Consider the following 21,214-nt stretch of genomic DNA (forward strand, 5'->3'; position numbering starts at 1 on the left):
AAGTGTTTTATTAAATATACTGACTGTTACCATAGTTGTTTGCATTGCTAAATATTGCAATACCATTTATCTTGTTGTCCTCTGACCATTTTGTGTAATGGCATTGGATATGTTAAATACATTACAGAAATATTTGCATGTAGTAACAATACATATGAAAATTACATTACAACAATTTTCTATGTAGTCTGCAAAACACTTTCATCAATGCAGGGCTATCAGTGAAGAGTCCAGACAAAGCTGTGTTTTCTGAAGAGTTGCAGCAGATTTTTCAGTAGTTACAGTAGCAATAGTTTGGTTGAGATAGTGATCTGCCTTTTCCATTAGCCAACATCACCTTGCTACATTGATACTGCAAATGACTGAAAGCAAGGGGAAACTAGAGCTACTATTTTTCCTAAGGGCACACTGCTCTGTTGTATGGCTTAATGATGATGGCATCTTGGATAAAATATTCCAGAGGTAAGATTTACATAAGATGGAAGACTGGAATTTGATAGTAGGAAAGAGAAGGAAAAATATTAGAACCTGTGCTGGGGGAGGGACTAAACAGAAGAGTTATAGGATAAAATTTTGCATGGACTACAAGTTAATCATTGGTAACACTTGGTTTTAGAATCATAGAAGAAGGTTGTAGACTATAGGCAAAAGAAAGAGACTTTGAGACTAGAAGGTTTCAGATAGGTTATATAAAGGTATGGTAGGGATTTTGAAACCAGATTTTAAATTTGCAAAACATTTCCAGTGGCAGATGTGGACTGTGGCCGTATTTTATTGGTGTGACCTCAGATTTAAACTTTTTTTGTTTTTTAAAACAGCACTCAATCTAATAGAAATGTTGGATAACACACGAGATATTGAATTTAATTGATGAAGGAAAAAAAGGAAGTAACTGGAGCAGGCAAAAGTGAATTCAGAAGTCTGAAATATGGTATTGACAAAAACTGTGAAATCGCTGACGCTGTAAAGGATGTGCAAATAGATGACATTTGTAAGAAAGTTAGAGAGACTTTTGGAGAATAGAGCAACACCTGTATGAATATCAAGAGCTCAGATGCAAGCCACTATGAAGCAAAGACGGAGAAGAAAATGTGGAAGGAATATATAAAAGTGCTATTCAAGGCAAATGAACTTGAAGTCAGTAACACAGAAAGGAAAGAGAAAGCAAATGAAGATGAGGTGGAGGGATGTAGTACTATGAGAAGAATTTGACAGAGTACTGAAAAACCTAAGTTGAAACAAGGCCTCCGGGGTAGAGAGCATTCCGTCAGAATTATTGAGGTCCTTGGCAGAGCCGGCCACGACGAAACTATTTCACCTGATGTGCAAGCTATATGAGACAGGTGAAATGACCAAGATTACAGAAAGACTGTAACAATTGTAATGCAGAGGAAGGCAGGTGCTGACAGGTGTGAATATTACCAAACTATCACTTTAATAAGTCATGGTTACGAAATACAGAAACGAATTACACTGCCTGGAGAAAAAAAAAAAAAAAAAAAAAAAGGAAAAAAAAGTGAAGCACCCAGAAGACATGGTTGGATGTTAGTGTAACTTTGTGCACATACTCACCATTGGGGGTATGTAAATGATTAGAATTGCAATTCTCTCTGACAGATAGAAAGGTTGCCAAGTGGATCAATATTGTTTGCATTTAGTGTTGTTACTAGGCCTGGTAGTGTACATAAAGGGTGTGAACAGTGTCAGATGTTGAGGGATCACTGTGAAGAACATGGATATGGTGCATACTCATGTGAACCGTGTCAGATGTTGAGGGATCACTGTGAAAAACATGGATATGGTGCATACTCATGTGAGGCATCATTATCAGCATCTGAGAGAATTTCAAAGGGGCCTCATTGTATGTCTCCACTTGGCTGACTGGTAGACTAGTGAATTATTCAGTCTTGTGGGGCATTCAGCCTTGTGCACATCAAGTGCATCGTAACCTCCGCACATCTGCATCTAATATACACAAACAAGTAATAGACTCCTTGGAGCATTCTGTGTCTTTCTGCACCATTAATTGGCAGTTGGACTAGTGAATTATGCTGGCAATACCACAGCACAAAGGTCCACATTTGAAGTGATTGGGAAACATGGACTGCCAATGAATGACATAGCATCGTGTTCAGTGATGAATTGCAATTCTGCACTACCCTGAATAACTATTGTTGGTGAATATGTGGGGCAACCTGTAGAGGGGTCCCATTCTTCCAATATTCTGTCGAGACACAGTGTTTACTTGTGGTGTCATTGTATGAGGAGGCACTGGGTATGATTTCGGGTCATGACTGGTAATGATTGAGGGAACTGTGGTGGCACAACAGTACGTAATGGGCATCCTGCATCCTTATGCGTTACCTCTCATGCGACAGCATCATGGTGCCTGTTTTCATCAGGACTTCACATGTGCACACATATCACAGGTCTCTCCATACTATCTGTATGATGTTGAGATACTCTTTTGGCCAGCAAGATCCGCAGATCTGTCCCTGAAGGTACATGTGTGGCACCAGCTCGTATGTCGATTCCACTCCTGTGTCTGCATTTGGGATATCAATGTTCAGTTACAACATGATGTATACATGCAGACTGAAATGACAAATGAGAATTTTTTACTAAGGCCAGGATTGAAGCCCGGGTCTCCTACTCATTAGGCAGATGCACTAACCACTACACCACCTTGGCAAAGTGGCTTTCATAACTGCATGAAGTGGTGTAGAATGCCTTCCTTCTCAATCCAAATTCCTAATCATGTCTCAGTCCACTTGGTTTTCCCCCTAAACTCAAACAGCATTGCAGAGGCATTGTATTGGAATAGCATCACAGCTTCAAATGAAATGGGGGATCCTGCTTGAAACCCAGGTGCAGGTGCTTTAATGAAATGAAACTGTATGGTTCCAGAGACCTTTTCAAGTCTAAATATCTACTCTAATTGACAGGTTGACATAAACAGCCACAGCTACTACTGCAGTGTTCAGTGGCACCTGCTCACTGAGTGTCAGAGTGTATGAGTGTGCAGACTTCTCCAGATACCCTCTCTGCATTAACACAATTATTACAATAGGGTTTGTAACTTTGAACAGTAGGGAGTTGGGTTTCTGAGAATCAAGTCTCCTTTAGAGCCACACTGACAACTGTAAATTGGTTGACAGAGCTCAACCAGTTGGTGGGGATAGCTTTGTTCTGGGAGAGATGCACTTTCACAGGTGTCCACTTCCTTAGTGATGCCGTACGAGGGCAGGGCATTTCTTGATGTTCCAATTGGTTGGTTACCACTGGTGTTGTGGATTTGGAAGTTGAAAGAGCTGATGTCCCCTTCGTCATCTGAAAAACAGGAACACTAGACTGGAGTACGAAAAAGCAGCGAGGTGGAAACAGTAGTATGAACCATTTTGCTGTTGAATCATGCTCCAACTGAATGTGTGATTCTTCATCGAATCCTTAGGCATGATGGGGGGAGGGGGGGGGGACACAGTTGAGGGAGCTGATGCTTCTTCCCTTGAATGAAAAAACAGGCATTGACATGTGACCAGGATCATGACTTAGTCCCTGAGACCTAGCCATCACAGTGCAGGTGGATTATGACGCATTATTTGCAAAGTTTGACATCATATTGATTGGATGGAGTCATTTGAACTTTTTCTTAGCGTATTGATATGACAGCCAGTTAAGTATTTCATGTTACTGTATTTTCTGCTTTCTCTTGAAAACTGGACATGTCAGTGAATGAGGGCAGTGGAGTTCTGGACGTTTACATGTGTAAGTTGGGGGGGGGGGGGGTCCTTCCCTCACAAGGTCTGCTCTCCCAATCATAACTTTAACTTTCTCAGATACAAAATTTCTGTCAAAGGCTATTATCCTTAGGTCCTCTTTGAATCCAGTGAACTAAATTTACTCAGTGTTTCTCTAGGTTAGCGTGCAGTCCTTTACTTCTTTATAATGTTAGATTGTGGTGGAAGATTAGACCTTGAATCCTGTTGAGTTTGTCATGAGAAAAGACAGTAACTGTTATATCCTGAGATTATCACAGACCTGAAATGCCTATGATTGGTGAGCATTCACAGTTTTGATCAACAGATATCCATTTCTCATTGTTCTCTATTGCAGCAACTTCTCCAAATCTATCCTCAATATTTTCAATGAAAAACAGTGGCTTTGTTGTTGCAAAATATTCTACATCTACATGACTGCTTTGCGATTCACAATTAAGTGCCTGGTAGAGGGTTCATCGAACTACCTTCAAGCTATTTCTCTACTATTCCACTCTTGAACAGCACGCGAGAAAAACAAACATTTGAAACTTTCCGTGGGAGCTCTGGTTTTTGCTGCTCTATTATGCTGCTCATTTCTCTCTGTGTAGGTGGACATTAACAAAATATTTTCCCCTGTGCAGGGGAAAGTTGATAATTTCAATAAGAAGATCCAGCCACAATGCAAAATGCCTTTGTTTTAATGATTGACACCCCAATTCGCATATCATATCCATGACACTTTCTCCACTATTTTGAAGTGATACAAAACAAACTGCCCCTCATTGATCTTTTTCAATGTCTTCTGTCAGTCCTATCTGATGCAAATCCCATGCCATGCAGCAATACTCCAGAAGAGGATACCATAGTGTATGCAGTTTCTTTAGTAGACCTTTTGCATCTAAGTAATTCGTAATTGTACTCCCTAAGTACATAGTTAAATTTACAGCTTTAGATTTGTGCAGCTTTTCATGTAACTGAAATTTGGTGGATTACTTTTAGTACTTGTGTGGATGATTTCACACTTTCCATTATTAAGAGTCAATTTCCACTTTTTGCATCACTCTGATATCTTGTCTAAATCATTTTGCAATTAGTTTTGAACACCTGATGAGTTACTAGGTAGTAAATGACAGCATCGTCTGCAAACCATCTAAGAGGGCTACTCAGTTTATCTCCTATAAATGGTTTATATTGATGAGGAACAGCAGAGAGTCTACAAAACATCCTTAGGGAACACCAGATATTACTTCTGGTTTACTCGATGACTTTCTGTCAGTTACTATGAATATGACAGGTGAATCAGTTTGAGATCTCGTATCAATAGCACTCATTACTTTGTGTGAATGAAGGTCTAGTTGTATTTCACAAGAATGCTATTCTCTGAATTGTGTTGGCTATTTGTTGGTTGGTTGGTTGGGGGGGGGGGGGGTAGAGGACCAAACATCGAGGTCATATCAGTCCCTCAATCATCGAGAATGTTTTGTGATCTAGTCAAGAGATTCATTACAGTAAAAGCGAGAAGTTTAAAAATGATGTAATGGACATCTTATGTACTGCCAATAATTAAAACAAGATGGAGGACATAGGGAAGACAGCAGGTGGGCATCCCTAGGGCTGTACATACGACAGGAAACATTCCACCTGCAGGTGTCCCACCCCTGATACATTACAGCCAAGAGCGCACATTATCCAACAAAGTGTGACACCCAGAATAGAAAACTGGGTGCAACACAAAGAGGCAAACAAAATTTAAAATTGATTAAAAGGGAGTAAAAGAGGGATGAAAGAGTATACTGGAAAAGGCTCTCAGCCTGTCTGGAAGTCTCCCCTGGCATGTGATTTCCAAACTCTCCTCATTTCCTCCACCTCACCAGTCCTTTTCTTTCACCTCAGAGCCACTGGCTCTGAAAGCTTGCAGATTTCAATATCTTTATATGTGTGTGCTCCTGTCACCACTTGGTGAGTAGATTTTTATTATCTATGCGGGCATGTGTGCATGCGTGCACGTGCCACCAAAACTTTGCAAACAAATTTCTTCTAGAATGTTGTAGAATGTTCCGTAATGTTATAGAATCTTCCAGAAGGTTAGAGAATGTTCCACAATGTTCTAGAATTTTTCAGAGTGATTGTGAATGTTCTAGAATCTCTCTCTCTCTCTCTCTCTCTCTCTCTCTCTCTCTCTCTCTCACACACACACACACACACCACTCATTTGGAAGTTGGTTACAGCAGATCAAAGAAAAGAGAAAGTGAATTTCTTAAGGTAATGAACAAAGTATTGAGTGGAATTTTAGTGTATGAAATTATATTAACATTGCCAAACAAATGTTATAAATTTTTGCAAGTGTATTTCATTGGCTACAAACAAATATAAGCTGATCAACATCTCCTACATACTAAGTGGATTGAGGTGGGAGATCACTGAAGAACTGGGGAGAATTTTATATAAGTGCACTCAATTGATTTATGTATTCAAACAGCACTGGGTCATATTGTATCCAGTTAGTATTAATTAGGGTATTGTTGAATACATAAATGGATTTAAGAATACTCAAAGAGTATTTTTAAGTGCCAAATATTAACATTTTTAGAATTTTTTTTGAATGCTCATTTTTATAATGTTTTCAAGTGTCCTGGAATATTCTCATAAAACAAATGAAAACAAAGACCAACTGAAGTGGGTCTTTTTCAGCTACTAGATAATAAAATTAACTCCAAACACAAACTACTGAAATGATATCTGCTTGACAACCCCTTCTATTGTAAATAATACACACTGATTGCAAACTTTCCTTTTCAGACATCTTATAAGATTAGTTTTGAAAACTCTTATTTAGTTTCCCAAAAGCAGACCAGGCCATTTTTACTCATGTGTCTGCCTTTTGCTGTCAATCTAGCCATTGTCTTCAACTGCCATAAATACAAAACTACTTCAACCATTTTTATGATGTCACTGTTCATTTGTATTGTTTCCTTGTTGATATGTTGGTTGGTTATTATTTTAGTCTTGTAATAATGTATAGATTTTCAGTGTATTGAATCTAATTGCACTCACTTTCAAAGTTCCTCATTTAAGTTTTTCCATTTGTTACTGTAGTTTTAGAGGCAAAACAGTAAAAACAGTAAAATGAAGATGATTCAGATATATTCTGTTAACATGTAAGTTCATTTTGATGCTTGGTATGGAATCTCCTTGCCTGACTACTCTTTCAGTTTTGTATTCTACACTATCCTGATGAAATCTAATGAAGGTGTAGCATTGACAAATATTCTTCGGTATATTAACAAATGTTGTGTTGCTGCACAGTTTCTCAAGTGCTGTCACAGGAGATATTATTGAAAGCAAGTCAAACACTTTCTTAAAATTTATTAATCTCGAACTACTCACAACATACAGATTGTCCACTGTGCTATAGCCATTGCTAAAATGAGCTTGTTTCATTTCCTGATTAAATTGTGTGGTTTTTTATATATCTGGCATAATTTTAGTGAATATCTTGAATATTATACACATTGCACTGCTTTAGATCAGATTTCAGCTACTCAAGATTTGTAGTCAACATATTTTTTCACCTCTAAAAATACTTCTTGTTACTGAGCTGTCATTGCCGTGCATCAAGAATGACTTGAAAAGAAGCTGCAAACTATGGGTCTCGTACTGACTACAATAAAAATTTGCAAGTCATGTTGCACCAAAGCTATTGATATTGGTTACCGGCATGGATGGAGGGATTTATTTGCACAGAAGATACGGTTTTACTTGGAGTTGAGCAGTAGCATGAAAGATGTTAATGTATTTGGCTGGGAAAAATGGAGGATTGTATTTGTCACGAGTAATATTTACAAATTCAAGTTAAGCGTATGTTATTTTTCTGTTACTCGACTACATTAAGTGCTAATGTGTTTTGGGGCCTATGTAGTTATTAAAAGTATTTACGTAATAATGAAAGACATAGGTTTTTAAGATGAATTTTTGTGATGAATAAATAAACCTTCACAATACTCTGAAACTGAGTTACATGTCAGCACTAGTAAGTACTAAACAAGAATCTTCAAATTACTATGAACTGTTGGTGCATGACATTAGGGGTGTTGTTGTTGGTATCCGTCCAAAGACTGGTTTGATGCAGCTGTCCGTGCTACTCTACCCTGTGCATGCCTCTTCATCTCTGAGTAACAGCTGCATCCTACATCCATCTGAATCTGTGTATTGTCCTGTTGTACTGATCTCTTGCTCTCCCTCTACAGTTTTTACCTCCCATACTTCCCTTCAGTATTAAATTGGTGATCCCTTGATGTCTCGTACTGTTTCCTATCAACCAATTCCTTCTTTCTGTCAAGTTGTGTCACAAATTTCTTGTCTTCTCAATTCTGTTCAGTACCTCCTCATTAGTTATGTGATCTGCCCATCTAATCTGAACCATTCTTCTGTGGCACCACATTTCAAAAGCTTCTATTCTGTTCTTGTCTAAACTGTTTAGCACCCATGTTTCATTTCCACACATGGCTACACTCCAGACAGACAAATACTGTCAGAAGAGACTTCCTAACACTGAAGTCTATATTCAATGTTAACAAATTTCTCTTCTTCAGAATCACTTTTCCAATTGTTGTCATTGTACATTTTATATCCTCTACATTGGCCATCATCAGTTATTCTGCTGCCCAAATAGCAAAACTTATCTACTACTTTGTGTCTTGTTTCCTAAACTAATTCCCTCAGCATCACCTGATTTAATTTGACTACATTCCATAATCCTTGTCTTGCTTTTATTGATGTTCATCTTATAGCCTCCTTTCAAGACACTGTCCATTCCATTCAACTGCTCTTCCAGGTCTTTTGCTATCTCTGACAGAATTCCAGGGTCATTGGCAAACCTTGAGGTTTTTATTTCTTCTCTCTGAACTTTAATTCATACTCCAAATTTTTCTTTGGTTTCCTTTACTGCTTGCTCAATTACTCCTTCTCAACCTCTGCTTCTCTCTTTTTTTTTTTTTTGCTCCTTGATTCTTATAATGACTGTCTGGTTTCCATACGAGATGTAAATAGCCTTTTGCTCTTTAAAGAGCATGTTCCAGTCTTAATAATAATTTAGTATTTAAAAATAACCACTCAATAATGAGTTCTAAAATATACAAGGGATGGATAAAGTCACAGAGATAAAAAGTAAATAAATGAATACATGGCCAGGGGAAAGAATGCATTGGCAGTGGGGGCAACCAATGTCAGCATAAGCATTGATCTGTACAAATGCTGAATGCTAAATTGTTCAGGTTGATATAGAAAGGCAGAAGTTAGTAATGGGCATGAATCCAGTTCTCCAGAATAGCTTTTCATTTATTGAGATCAGATGATTATGGTGGCCAGTAAGAATGTTAAGCCTTTCTACATGTTTCGAAAGCCATGGGTAGGCAGCACTAGTTGTATGAATTGGGGCATTATTGTATTGCCAAAATTCATCATGTGAAAGAATCTTAGGCTAATTATTTGCCAAGAGCTGGTTTGTAGTGAGCAGTGTACTGGAAGATATGCTTTAACTAGTTTGAAAATTGTGTTGAAAATGAAGATATAATAAACTTCACTTTAGCCTGTGTTCTTTGATTTGTAAGTGAAATCAGTAGATGTATCTTCTCAGTATGATAGTTGTGTCTTACAAATGTTTGTTTTAAGAGCAATGTCTTGTGTATTGTGTGTCTTGTGTATTGTGGAAGTTGTTTGCTGTTGAAGTCCTTTTTAACAGAAAAACAATAGTATTGATTCAGAGTTCATTATTCATAAATACCATAAAAATATTGTGTTAGAACACAACAATTTATATTCTTTTCCAGTTGGTGAACATCAGCTTACAAATCACAAAGTTGCTGTTAAAATATTAAACAGACAAAAAATCAAAAGTCTTGATGTTGTTGGAAAGATTAGAAGAGAAATACAAAATTTAAAACTCTTTCGTCATCCTCATATAATAAAACTGTAAGTTATTACAACCAGTTTTTATTAGGTTTTCTTCACGTGTTTGCATGCTGTAATGTTAATTAAAAATCAGTATCCTTCTGGTTTATGTAATATATCAATAATTTCTGGGATAACTGTGATTTATTTGTAATTTATTTTTAAAATAAAATTTCAAATAAAATTTTACCTACTGTAGAACTCACTGATATATTTGCATTGTTTTGTAACAGGTATCAAGTGATAAGCACGCCAACAGATATTTTTATGATAATGGAATATGTTTCTGGAGGTGAACTTTTTGACTACATTGTTAAAAATGGAAAGGTATTACACTTTTACGTTATTATTCTCCAACATATTGTCTTGCTGTTTGCTATAATTGATGTGTTTTTTGGTTGATATGACAGTGTGTGGTTAGTTAATAAAACACAGTATTAAATTATTATTTCAACTTTTAGATTTCCTTCTGTAGTAACCAAGTAATACATGAAACCAATCAAATAACAACAATGTGGCTTTGTTCATAAACCTCTGAATAGTAACAGAAATAAGCACGTAACAAGACAAAAGAATCATACAGAAGGTGCAACATAAGTGATACACTGAACAACTGATGTGAGCGGTACAAACTAAATGAACGTAGTGAGAGTCAGTCAGTGCTGATTCGCGGGTATATAGGTGCAAGTCTAAGGTGATGGAGACCGTGTTGTGTGCACGCTTCTACAGGTGGCCTGTAGGGGCTGGCCTGCACTGATATAGTGGGCTGTTGATTTAAGTACACACGTGTGGCACACTACACTCTGTTCACCCACACTCGCATCCACTAGTAGCATGATACAGCACCTTTCCTGTCCTTGGACATCCATGTTTGTTGGTTTTATTCATGAACAGTCAGCAGATAAAATTCTGGCCATGCAACATTCCACTTTTTGTGATAGTTCCTTGAAGTGAAGGTGAACAGAGTTGTGGATGAGATCTTTTGTGTATTATTGATGTTTCCCAGTAATGCTACTGATACGCAATAGATTTCCACAACCTATAGCGTATTAAAGGCTGAAAAACTTTGTTGCTTGCTCCAATAATAGCTACTTTTAAGAAACACTTTTTCGGTGCTTCTTTTTTTCTGTTGCGTTAAACTGTCAGAGAAAAACAAATTGTACTGTAATGTTTAGTCGAAGTAGTCATTTTTTTTCACTGGGTCTTAATAGCAATATCAGCGTAAAGGAAGGTTAGGATTTAAGGTTCCATTGACAGTGTGGTTTTAAGTAATGGAGTAACATTAGAATTAGAAAAATGTTTTGTGAAATGTTTAGAAGTTCAACATTTATGTGTCATTCCTTAACAGTGCCAAAGAAACCGGAATAATTATTGAATGAATAAGATGGATATTGCCTAATGCATTAATAATTGTATATCCCTAGTTCATTATTGTCCCTCGCTCTCTTGGTCTTGAATCTTTCTTTCAGTATTTTCATCATTATCTTTCCTCTGTGTTCATTCAGGTCCATTTTGCTTCTCACTTCAGATCATTTGAAACTTAACAATATTGTTATTTGAGCTAATTATGATATTAACTTGACTATCACTGTCATTTTTATTTATTTTTTCAATTTATTCAAAACATCATTTAGTTTTAAATTGCAAGAGCAACACCAATTTAGATTGTCTTCAATATGGATGATCATTATTATACCTTCATATTCTCCATCTCATTAACATAGTAAAAGACAATAACATGCTGTTGAGGAGACATCACTATGATATCTACATTCACATTATCATAGTGATACAGTCCAATTCTTATTAATAAGCCGTGTAGAAAAAAAGTTTTGAAAAGAGTGAAATACAACAATGGATTCCTTACTTTTCAAAAAATACAAGCAAGATTATCTTCAAATCACAACAAAACAGTAGGGAAACAACCTAGGAACACCCTATAGCCTTTATAGACAGTATGAAAGCCTTATTAACATAGTCTGCTTCGAACTGTAGATTATATTTATGAGAGAAGAATACGAGAGCATGTCATAGGCATTATCCAAAATCAGAACAGCAGCACTCTTTTTTTTCATATTTGTTGATGATAAAGATGTCATAGAACCATTAAACATTAACCAAGGTTTTTTACAGGAATGTTATCCATCACCTATTTCATTTACTTTGTATTATATTAGTAAATTGAGAAACAGAAGACTAGAAAATATATAGGTATGTTGCTACACCAACAGTTATCAGTAAACACTTTTCTTTATCCAATGAATGGGGAATTCTAGCTGTCTGTGAAAATGAAAGTGACCTACAGAAATCTGTTTCCCTGACTGTTAAGTTCACTTTGAAATATGGGATATCAAAAGCGAAAGGCATAGTGATGACATTCTGTAGCCAAAGTACAGGGTGATTATAATTAAAGTTAAACTTTCAAACTGCTATAGAAATAACACCACTGGTCAGAATGACATCAAATTGCAACGGCATATTATCGGAGAATGGGGGAAACATATGGCAGAAGAAGAATAAACAGTTACCAAAGGTAGCAATATATGGTACTGTAAGCATCATAATTTAATACTGGTTGATTACAAATGACAAATGAATTGTACAACAATGCCTAAGGTTTACGTTTGATGTTAAACAAACTGTACTACTGAGTGTGCATGGGTGTAAAGGTGTGATAACTGTTATGTTACGTAAGCCCATCCACCACAGCAGGGTCATCACATCGGATGGAAAAAATTAGTTTGTAATTGTCCTGAGTCCAAAAACCACATAAAAAGCATCACTCACATTGGTTTTTAATTGTCCTGAGGCCAAAAACCTCATAAAAAGCATCAGTCAAAATCAAATTGGATTATTAATTTCTGTGTGACTGGCACAAAACATGTTCAATATGCTGTCCACTGTTCCTGCAACAAGTTGAAATCGAGAAACAGCTTGTTCCACAGTTGATCGAAGTGTTTCCGAGGTCACGTTCAGATTGTGTTGTGCAATGCGTGCCTTCAATGCAGCTGTTTGCAATCGGAGCACTGAACACAACATCTTTCAGATAGCCCCACAGCCAGAAGTCACACGGATTAAGATCAGGTGATTGGGAAGGCCTGGATGTAGGGAAATGGTGGCTGATAATTCTAGCATTTCCGAAATGGCTCTTCAGCAGCTGCTTAGCTGGATTTGTAATGTGTGGAGGTGCACCATCTTGCATAAAAATGATCCCATCCACACATTCACACTGTTGGAGAGATGGAATGACATGGTTGTGCAAAGACGTTCGTAGCACTTACCAGTGACGGTACAGGTAACAGGACCATAAGCACCTGTATCTTCGAAAAAATATGGCCCTATGATAAATGATGCCATAAACCAGCACCACAAAGTGACCTTTTTAGGATGAAGTGGTACTGGTTGATTTGCATGTGGATTTTCTGTTGCCTGTATTCAACAATTCTGTATACTGACATATCCTGTCAGATGGAAGTGGGCTTCGTCTGTCCACAAAATTTTCCATGGTCAATTATTGTCCACTTCCATGTGAGCAAGAAATTCTAAAGCAAAGGGCTCTCTTGCTGGCAGGTCAACAGTAAGCAACTCTTGCACATGGGTAATTTTGAATGGGTAGCAAAGAAGGATGTTTCGTAGGATTTTACGCACTGTGCTCACAGGTATGTGCAACATTCGGGCAATTCTCCGTGCACATGTTTGCATACCACCACTTGCCTCCTCCTGCATTGCTGTGGCCACTGCTTCCACTGACATTGAATCAATTCGTTTACTCCCTCTACCAGGTTGCACACCAATAGAACTCCTCTTTTCGAATTTCCGAATCATTTTCTCCAGACCCATAGCAGTCATCGGACCAGCGCCTTATTTCAAATCCTTCAGTGTCTGGAACTTCTGCAGAGCATCGCGTGCACAGTCGTCATTCTTGTAATACAGTTTTACAAGCAGAGTGCGATCCTACATTGAGACCATCATGGTGAACGTGGCAGAGGTGAAAGGAGAAAAAGACCTTTACCCGGTGTGTTTATACCAACTTCAGTGGGTCGTGCGCATGACAGATGTTTTCATTTATGTATTCTGACACATACAGCACTGTCTGTTGATCAGTTTTCACACTTTTTATTTTTTCTTTTGTCCTACGTTTTCCCCTTTCTTCGATAATATTCCGTTGCAATTTGGCATCATTCTGACCAGTGGTGTTATTTCTACAGCGTTTTGAAAGTTTAATTATAATTGTGGTGTCACCGCCAGACACCACACTTGCTAGGTGGTAGCCTTTAAATCGGCTGCGGTCCGTTAGTATACGTCGGACCCGCGTGTTGCCACTATCAGTGATTGCAGACCGAGCGCCGCCACACGGCAGGTCTAGAGAGACTTCCTAGCACTCGCCCCAGTTGTACAGCCGACTTTGCTAGCGATGGTTCACTGATAAATTACGCTCTCATTTGCCGAGACGATAGTTAGCATAGCCTTCAGCTACGTCATTTGCTACGACCTAGCAAGGCGCCATTATCAATTGCTATTTACCTTGTGATGCATGTACCGTCAGACCAATGTTCACCAATTATGGATTAAAGTTAAGTATTCCTGAAGCTACGTACTTTATTTGCTAGTCTCCATTTCTTGACCTGTTACAGACCTCACGCCAGCCTGCGTGAGCTAAACGCGTGCCCTTCGGCCTCCCGTCCTTGTGGATTGGCTGTCTTGCCAGTCCACAAAAATAATCACCCTGTATTATAAGATAAAGAATGAGTTTAAATAATGTTAAAACATAAAATTGCAGTAAGAATGTTGTATCCAAACTAGCTGTCTTTTTAAAAATTTGGGGAACAATTCTGGAATGACAGACTTGAAAATGTACACAAATGAAAAATTATATATGCCTGTCAGTGTGTCTGTTTTTCCCAGGCCTATGTGTTTCTTCTCTAGTGAGAAACGCCTTGTCACTAACCAGTTGACCTCTTTGGTATTATCTCAAATGCTGCCACATTTTTTGGTGCTTCTTGTTTATTTCTGTTCTTTAAATGTCCACTGTAGGTTGCCCCTAATACATCCCAGCTTTGAGAGAATGAACCTAGTGTTTTTAAAGCATAATATGTAATGGCTTTCTTTGTGTGTTAATGAGCAATAACACAGTTTGCTCTGTGTGTTTCACACATACATTCTTCTTGATGCTTAAAAGTACATCTGTGTGTCAACATATGAATAATCTACACTGCTGGCCATTAAAATCACAATATGGTGAACATACTGTGCAACAAATTTCATATTGGTTTGAAGTGTACACCACTACATGCTTGGTTATGCAGATGATTAACATATCAGCACAAATGCAAAGTAAGTGGGATTAAGACCATCTATGCCGTCTATATTCAGTCTATAAGGAAAAGTTATGTAGCAGGTTTCTGATTTGGACATCACATTTGAATGTCTTTTTTTGTGTGTGAGGAGCTCATGTTATGCCTTGTGTGAGATGGAGCACATCAGATTTGAAAGTTGCAGGATTTAGGTCTATCGAGACAGTAGTTCATTGTTCTGTGATATTACTGCTTGTGTTGTCTGGGATCCCATAAAATATGGACTTGATGGGTTTAGGATGTCTGTTTTCACTGCCAAGTGGGATCTCTGTGCCCCCCACAAATGGCACCTGAGAGGACTGATATATTGTTAGCTTGACCTTGCAGGATTGTACAGTCATGTCACATACCTAGAGCCATGAAATGAGCTTGTTTGCTGCAAGACTAGTATCCACACAGGTATTGTGAAGATGTCTGGAGCAGCACAAGCTGTCAGCACAGCAACTAGTGTTGTGGCATTCCTTCATGTGGTAACAAAGAGAGGCACACAACAGATGTATGCCCTGTGACAACACTGGGCACAGAAGTTGCATCACGTCATCTTTTCAGATAAGTCTCTGTTCCGCGTAAATCATGATGATGATTTGTGTGGAGGCTCTGTGGGCAATGAATGTTTCCAGATAGCAGTTGTTATTGCTGTATCAGCCCAGCATGTGGCATGATGGTGTGAATTAGTAGCAGTAGTAGTAGTAGTAGTAATTGTAGCTTTATTCATCCGTAGATCTCTTTTTACAAGGATGTCGTTGTTGTTGTGCTCTTCAGTCCAGAGACTGGTTTGATGCAGCTCTCCATGCTGCTTTATCCTGTGCAAGCTTCTTCATCTCCCAGTACCTACTGCAACCTACATCCTTCTGAATCTGCTTAGTGTATTCATCTCTTGGTCTCCCTCTATGATTTTTACCCTCCATGCTGCCCTCCAATACTAAATTGGTGATCCCTTGATGCCTCAGAACATGCCCTGCCAACCGAACCCTTCTTCTAGTTAAGTTGTCCTACAAATTTCTCTTCTCCCCAATTCTATTCAGTACCTCCTCATTAGTTATGTGATCTACCCATCTAATATTCAGCATTCTTCTGTAGCACCACATTTTGAAAGCTTCTATTCTCTTCTTGTCTAAACTATTTATCGTCCATGTTTCACTTCCACAGATGGCTACACTCCATACAAATACTTTCAGAAACGACTTCCTGACATTTAAATCTATACTCGATGTTAACAAATTTTTCTTCTTCAGAAACGCTTTCCTTGCCATTGCCAGTCTACATTTTATATCCTCTCTACTTTGACCATTATCAGTTATTTTGCACCCCAAATAGCAAAACTCATTAACTACTTCAAGCATCTCATTTCCTAATCTAATTCCCTCAGCATCACCCGATTTAATTTGACTACATTCCATTATCCTCATTTTGCTTTTGTTGATGTTCATTTTATATCCTCCTTTCAAGACACTGTCCATTCCGTTCAACTGCTCTTCCAGGTCCTTTGCTGTCTCTGAGAGAATTACAATGTCATCGGTAAACCTCAAAGTTTTAATTTCTTCTCCATGGATTTTAATTCCTACTCCGAATTTTTATTTTGTTTCCTTTACTGCTTGTTCAATATAGAGATTGAGTAACATTGGGCATAGGCTACAACCCTGTCTCACTCCCCAACCACTGCTTCCCTTTCATGCCCCTCGACTCTTTATAACTGCCATCTGGTTTCTGTACAAAACGTAAATACCCTTTCGTTCCCTGTATTTTACCCATGCCACCTTCAGAATTTGAAAGAGAGTATTCCAGTCAACATTGTCAAAAGCTTTCTCTAAGTCTACAAATGCTAGAAACGTAGGTTTGCCTTTCCTTAATCTATCCTCTAAGATAAGCCATAGGGTCAGTATTGCATCACGTGTTCCAACGTCACGTGTTCCAACAGTTCTACAGAATCCAAACTAATCTTCCCTGAGGTCAGCTTCTACCAGTTTTTCCATTCGTCTGTAAAGAATTCATGTTAGTATTTTGCAGCCGTGACTTATTAAACTGATAGCTTGGTAATTTTCACATCTGTCAACACCTGCTTTCTTTGGGATTGGAATTATTATATTCTTCTTGAAATCTGAGGGTATTTCGCCTGTCTCATACATCTTGCTCACCAGATGGTAGAGTTTTGTGAGGACTGGCTCTCCCAACGCTATCAGTAGTTCTAATGGAATGTTGTCTACTCCCAGGGCCTTGTTTCTACTTAGGTCTTTCAGTGCTCTGTCAGACTCTTCACGCAGTATCATATCTCCCATTTCATCTTCATATACATCCTCTTCCATTTCCATAAGTGCATTGCCCTCTATATACTCCTTCCACCTTTCTGCTTTCCCTTCTTTGCTTAGAACTGGGTTTCCATCTGAGCTCTTGATATTCATACAAGTGGTTCTCTCTTCTCCAAAGGTCCCTTTAATTTTCCTATAGGCAGTATCTATCTCACCCCTAGTGATACATGCCTCTACATCCTTACATTTGTCCTCTGGCCATCCCTGCTTAGCCATTTTGCACTTCCTATCGATCTCATTTTTGAGACATTTGTATTCCTTTTTGCCTGCTTCATTTACTGCATTTTTGTATTTTCTCCTTTCATCAATTAAATTCAGTATATCTTCTGTTAGCCAAGAATTTCTAGTAGCCCTCGTCTTTTTACCTACTTGATCCTCTACTGCCTTCACTATTTCATCTCTCAAAGCTACCCATTCTTCTTCTACTGTATTTCTTTCCCCCATTCCTGTCAGTTGTTCCCTAATGCTCTCCCTTAAACTCTCTACAACCCCTGGTTCTGTAAGTTTATCCAGGTTCCATCTCCTTAAATTCCTACCTTCTTGCATTTTCTTCAGTTTTAATCTAGAGTTCATAACCAATAGACTGTGGTCAGAGTCCACATCTGCCCCTGGTAATGTCTTACAATTTAAAACCTGGTTCCTAAATCTCTGTCTTACCATTATATAATCTATCTGAAACCTTCCATTATCTCCAGGCCTCTTCCTTGTATACAGCCTTCTTTCATGATTCTTGACCCAAGTGTTAGCTATGATTAAGTTATGCTCTGTGCAAAATTCTACCAGGCAGTTTCCCTTTCGTTCCTTACCCCCATTCCATATTCACCTACTACATTTCCTTCTGTTCCTTTTCCTACAATCTAATTCCAGTCACCCATGAATATTTAATTTTCATCTCCCTTCACTATTTGAATAATTTCTTTTATCTCATCATACATTTCATCAATCTCTTCATCATCTGTGGAGCTAGTTGGCATATAAACTTGTACTACTGTGGTAGGCATGGGCTTCGTATCTATCTTGGCCACAATAATGCGTTCACTATGCTGTTTGTAGTAGCTTACCCCTATTCCTATTTTTTTAAATTCATTATTAAACCTACTCCTGCATTACCCCTATTTTATTTTGTATTTATAACCCTGTACTCACCTGACCAGAAGTCTTGTTCCTCCTGCCACTGAACTTCACTAATTCCCACTTTATCTAACTTTAACCTATCCATTTCCCTTTTTAAATTTTCTAACCTACCTGCGCGATTTAGGGATCTGACATTCCATGCTCTGATCCGTAGAACGCCAGTTTTCTTTCTCCTGATAACGATGTCCTCCTGAGTAGTCCCCGCCCGGAGATCCGAATGGGGGACTATTTTACCTCTGGAATATTTTACCCAAGAGAACGTCATCATCATTTAACCATACAGTTAAGCTGCATGCCCTCAGGAAAAATTACAGCTCTAGTTTCCCCTTGCTTTCAGGCATTCGCAGTACCAGCACAGCAAGCCATTTTGGTTAGTGTTACAAGGCCAGATCAGTCAGTCATTCAGACTGTTGCCCCTGCAACTACTGAAAAGGCTGCTACCCCTCCTCAGGAACCACACATTTTTCTGGCCTTTCAACAGATACCCCTCTGTTGTGGTTGCACCTCCGGTACAGCTTGCTGAGGCACGCAAGCCTTCTCTCCAACGGCAAGGTCGATGGTTCATGGAGGGAGGATATAGGACATGTATTTACAAGTTTAGACAAATTTAGAATAAGCTAATTCGTGTACACATGCATTTGCAGACTTCTAGTTATAGACAATCATTAGATTTCCTCGTGGTATATAATACTTCTTTTACAAATAACTTATTAAATAATGTAATGCAACACTGTTCACTCATATCTCACCATCAGTGACTGCACACACTATACGCACATTGTTTCATAACACTTCACTCACTACACACACACACACACACACACACACACACACACACACACACACACACACTGGTGATCTCTGGACCATTTTCTGTACCGCAACTTCCCATTTACTATCCTGAAAAACTGAGTCAGCATCCCTCTATAATGAGTGAGATGTTGAGCTCAGAAGGAGGAAGAGGTGCAAGTATTGTGCTATGCATAGCTTGGGGGTAAGTTTTTCTAGAAAATGAAAAAAGAAGGAAAAAACATAGTGTGAAGGTGTTATGTGGAATGTTGGATGTTCTATAATCATTATTATTATTATTTATTTGCATAATATTTTCTTTTACTAAACCCCTACTCTGTTTTATCCAAGTAATCCTCCAATGTATAAAATGTATTGAATAACAGATACTTTTTAGCTGCCTTCTTAAATAAGTGTATTTTTGCAATTTCTTTTATCTCTGATAATTTATTGTACAGTTTTATTATGCCATCATGATGGGGTGACAGTGGCAAATCTTCCAATAATTCAAACAGTACCTCACACCCTAATCTTAGTTCGTGTATGTATCATGAAGTAGGAAATTTGAAAGTGATGTGATCTTCAATATTTGGAAATACGACAGGAATGCTATTTGAAGGAAAAACCCTATTCTGAATGGTTTCTGAGATAGAACACATTTGTATATTTGCTTTTGGGTTCAACTGCACTTACTCTAATCTCTGGATTCATCATGGTAGTACAATTAACTAGGTACCAAGATCACCAGACCTTACCTTGGCATCCAACAGTGATTCTTATTCCCCACCAAGCCTGAGTATTGACAGGGAGAACACACCAGAGATACTGAGCCTCCAGGCAACAGGCGTGGCTAGTGCCCATGTGAGGCAAGCATGTGAGGTGGTGCCACTCCCTGATGAATGTTTACTGCTAAATACTATGACCTGGTAGATGCTGGCCAATCTCTCGATAGTCACTGAACCCTTTACTTATATGCATGAATAGTAGAGTTTTGACCTTGCCTGATGTACGTTTGTGATTTGGATTGCTCTCTCAATTGTTGTATATGCTTAAGATGACTTTGTTACACTCTAGACTTTCGTTTGTTATTCATTCATTTTGTGATCTCCTCTGTCATTTACCTTGGGAACCGCCTGTTTCATTCTGTTGTTCTCTACGTTACTACCAGTGTGATTTACCGTAAACTGTGTTCTACCTGTGTAGAGTAGGTTAGATGAGTGGTGATGAGGGCTTTCTCTCTGTGCAACTATTTCAGTGAGGCATCTATTCTTTAGTTTCTAAAATGTGGCAGCAGCAGTTGCAACAGCAACAGCAAGCAAAATAGTGGGAACTGCACTGGCAATAGCTGACACAGCTGTTAAAGCTTCTGCCCAACCAACAACAGTCAGTGTGTGCAGTTTACTTGCCTGACCATCCATCATTCACTTGTTTTGACAAGGCACATTAGAGTTGGGAGGTCTATTGATATTGTTTTGTTTTTTACTGCAAGTCAAGCAAATAACTGACTCTAAACACCAGTGGGTGCTCTTACTTTCTTCTAATCGTAAACTGTACAAAGTGATGCAAAAATTACTCTCCCTCTTAGAGCCTTGTGGTTCAACTTTTTCTGATGTTTATGTTTTGTGGACTGACTATTACAGTCACCTAACTCACATTGTTGCAGCTAGGCTCAAATTTAATCAACATGTTAAGCAGTGTAAGCAATCCTATGCAGCACGGGCTGTGGACTTACAAGATCTGCCACGCAAGTATGGTTTTTCCTTTTCCTGTAAACAGTGTGGTGCTTCGCATGTGGACTGCTTTAATCTACGATGATATTATCCATCCTGCTCCTGATTGAGAAATTAGTGCAAAAGCTTTATAGGCCTCTGATCCCACCTTGAGTGATGTGTTTAAATGTTTCACGATTCCTCTGGTGTCGAT

The 21,214-nt window shown here is 38.4% G+C and overlaps 1 protein-coding gene across 1 annotated transcript in view; it reads left to right on the plus strand.

The window, feature by feature from the left end:
* Positions 1 to 21,214, plus strand: part of LOC126248302 (5'-AMP-activated protein kinase catalytic subunit alpha-2) — a 175,899-nt gene that overhangs the window by 10,109 nt on the left and 144,576 nt on the right. The window contains exons 2-3 of the mRNA XM_049949169.1: positions 9,588 to 9,729; positions 9,942 to 10,035. Coding sequence (XP_049805126.1) covers positions 9,588 to 9,729; positions 9,942 to 10,035 — 236 coding nt within the window. The remainder of the gene's footprint in view (positions 1 to 9,587; positions 9,730 to 9,941; positions 10,036 to 21,214) is intronic.

Source organism: Schistocerca nitens, chromosome 3, assembly GCF_023898315.1.
Source record: "Schistocerca nitens isolate TAMUIC-IGC-003100 chromosome 3, iqSchNite1.1, whole genome shotgun sequence".
Lineage (NCBI taxonomy): Eukaryota > Metazoa > Arthropoda > Insecta > Orthoptera > Acrididae > Schistocerca > Schistocerca nitens.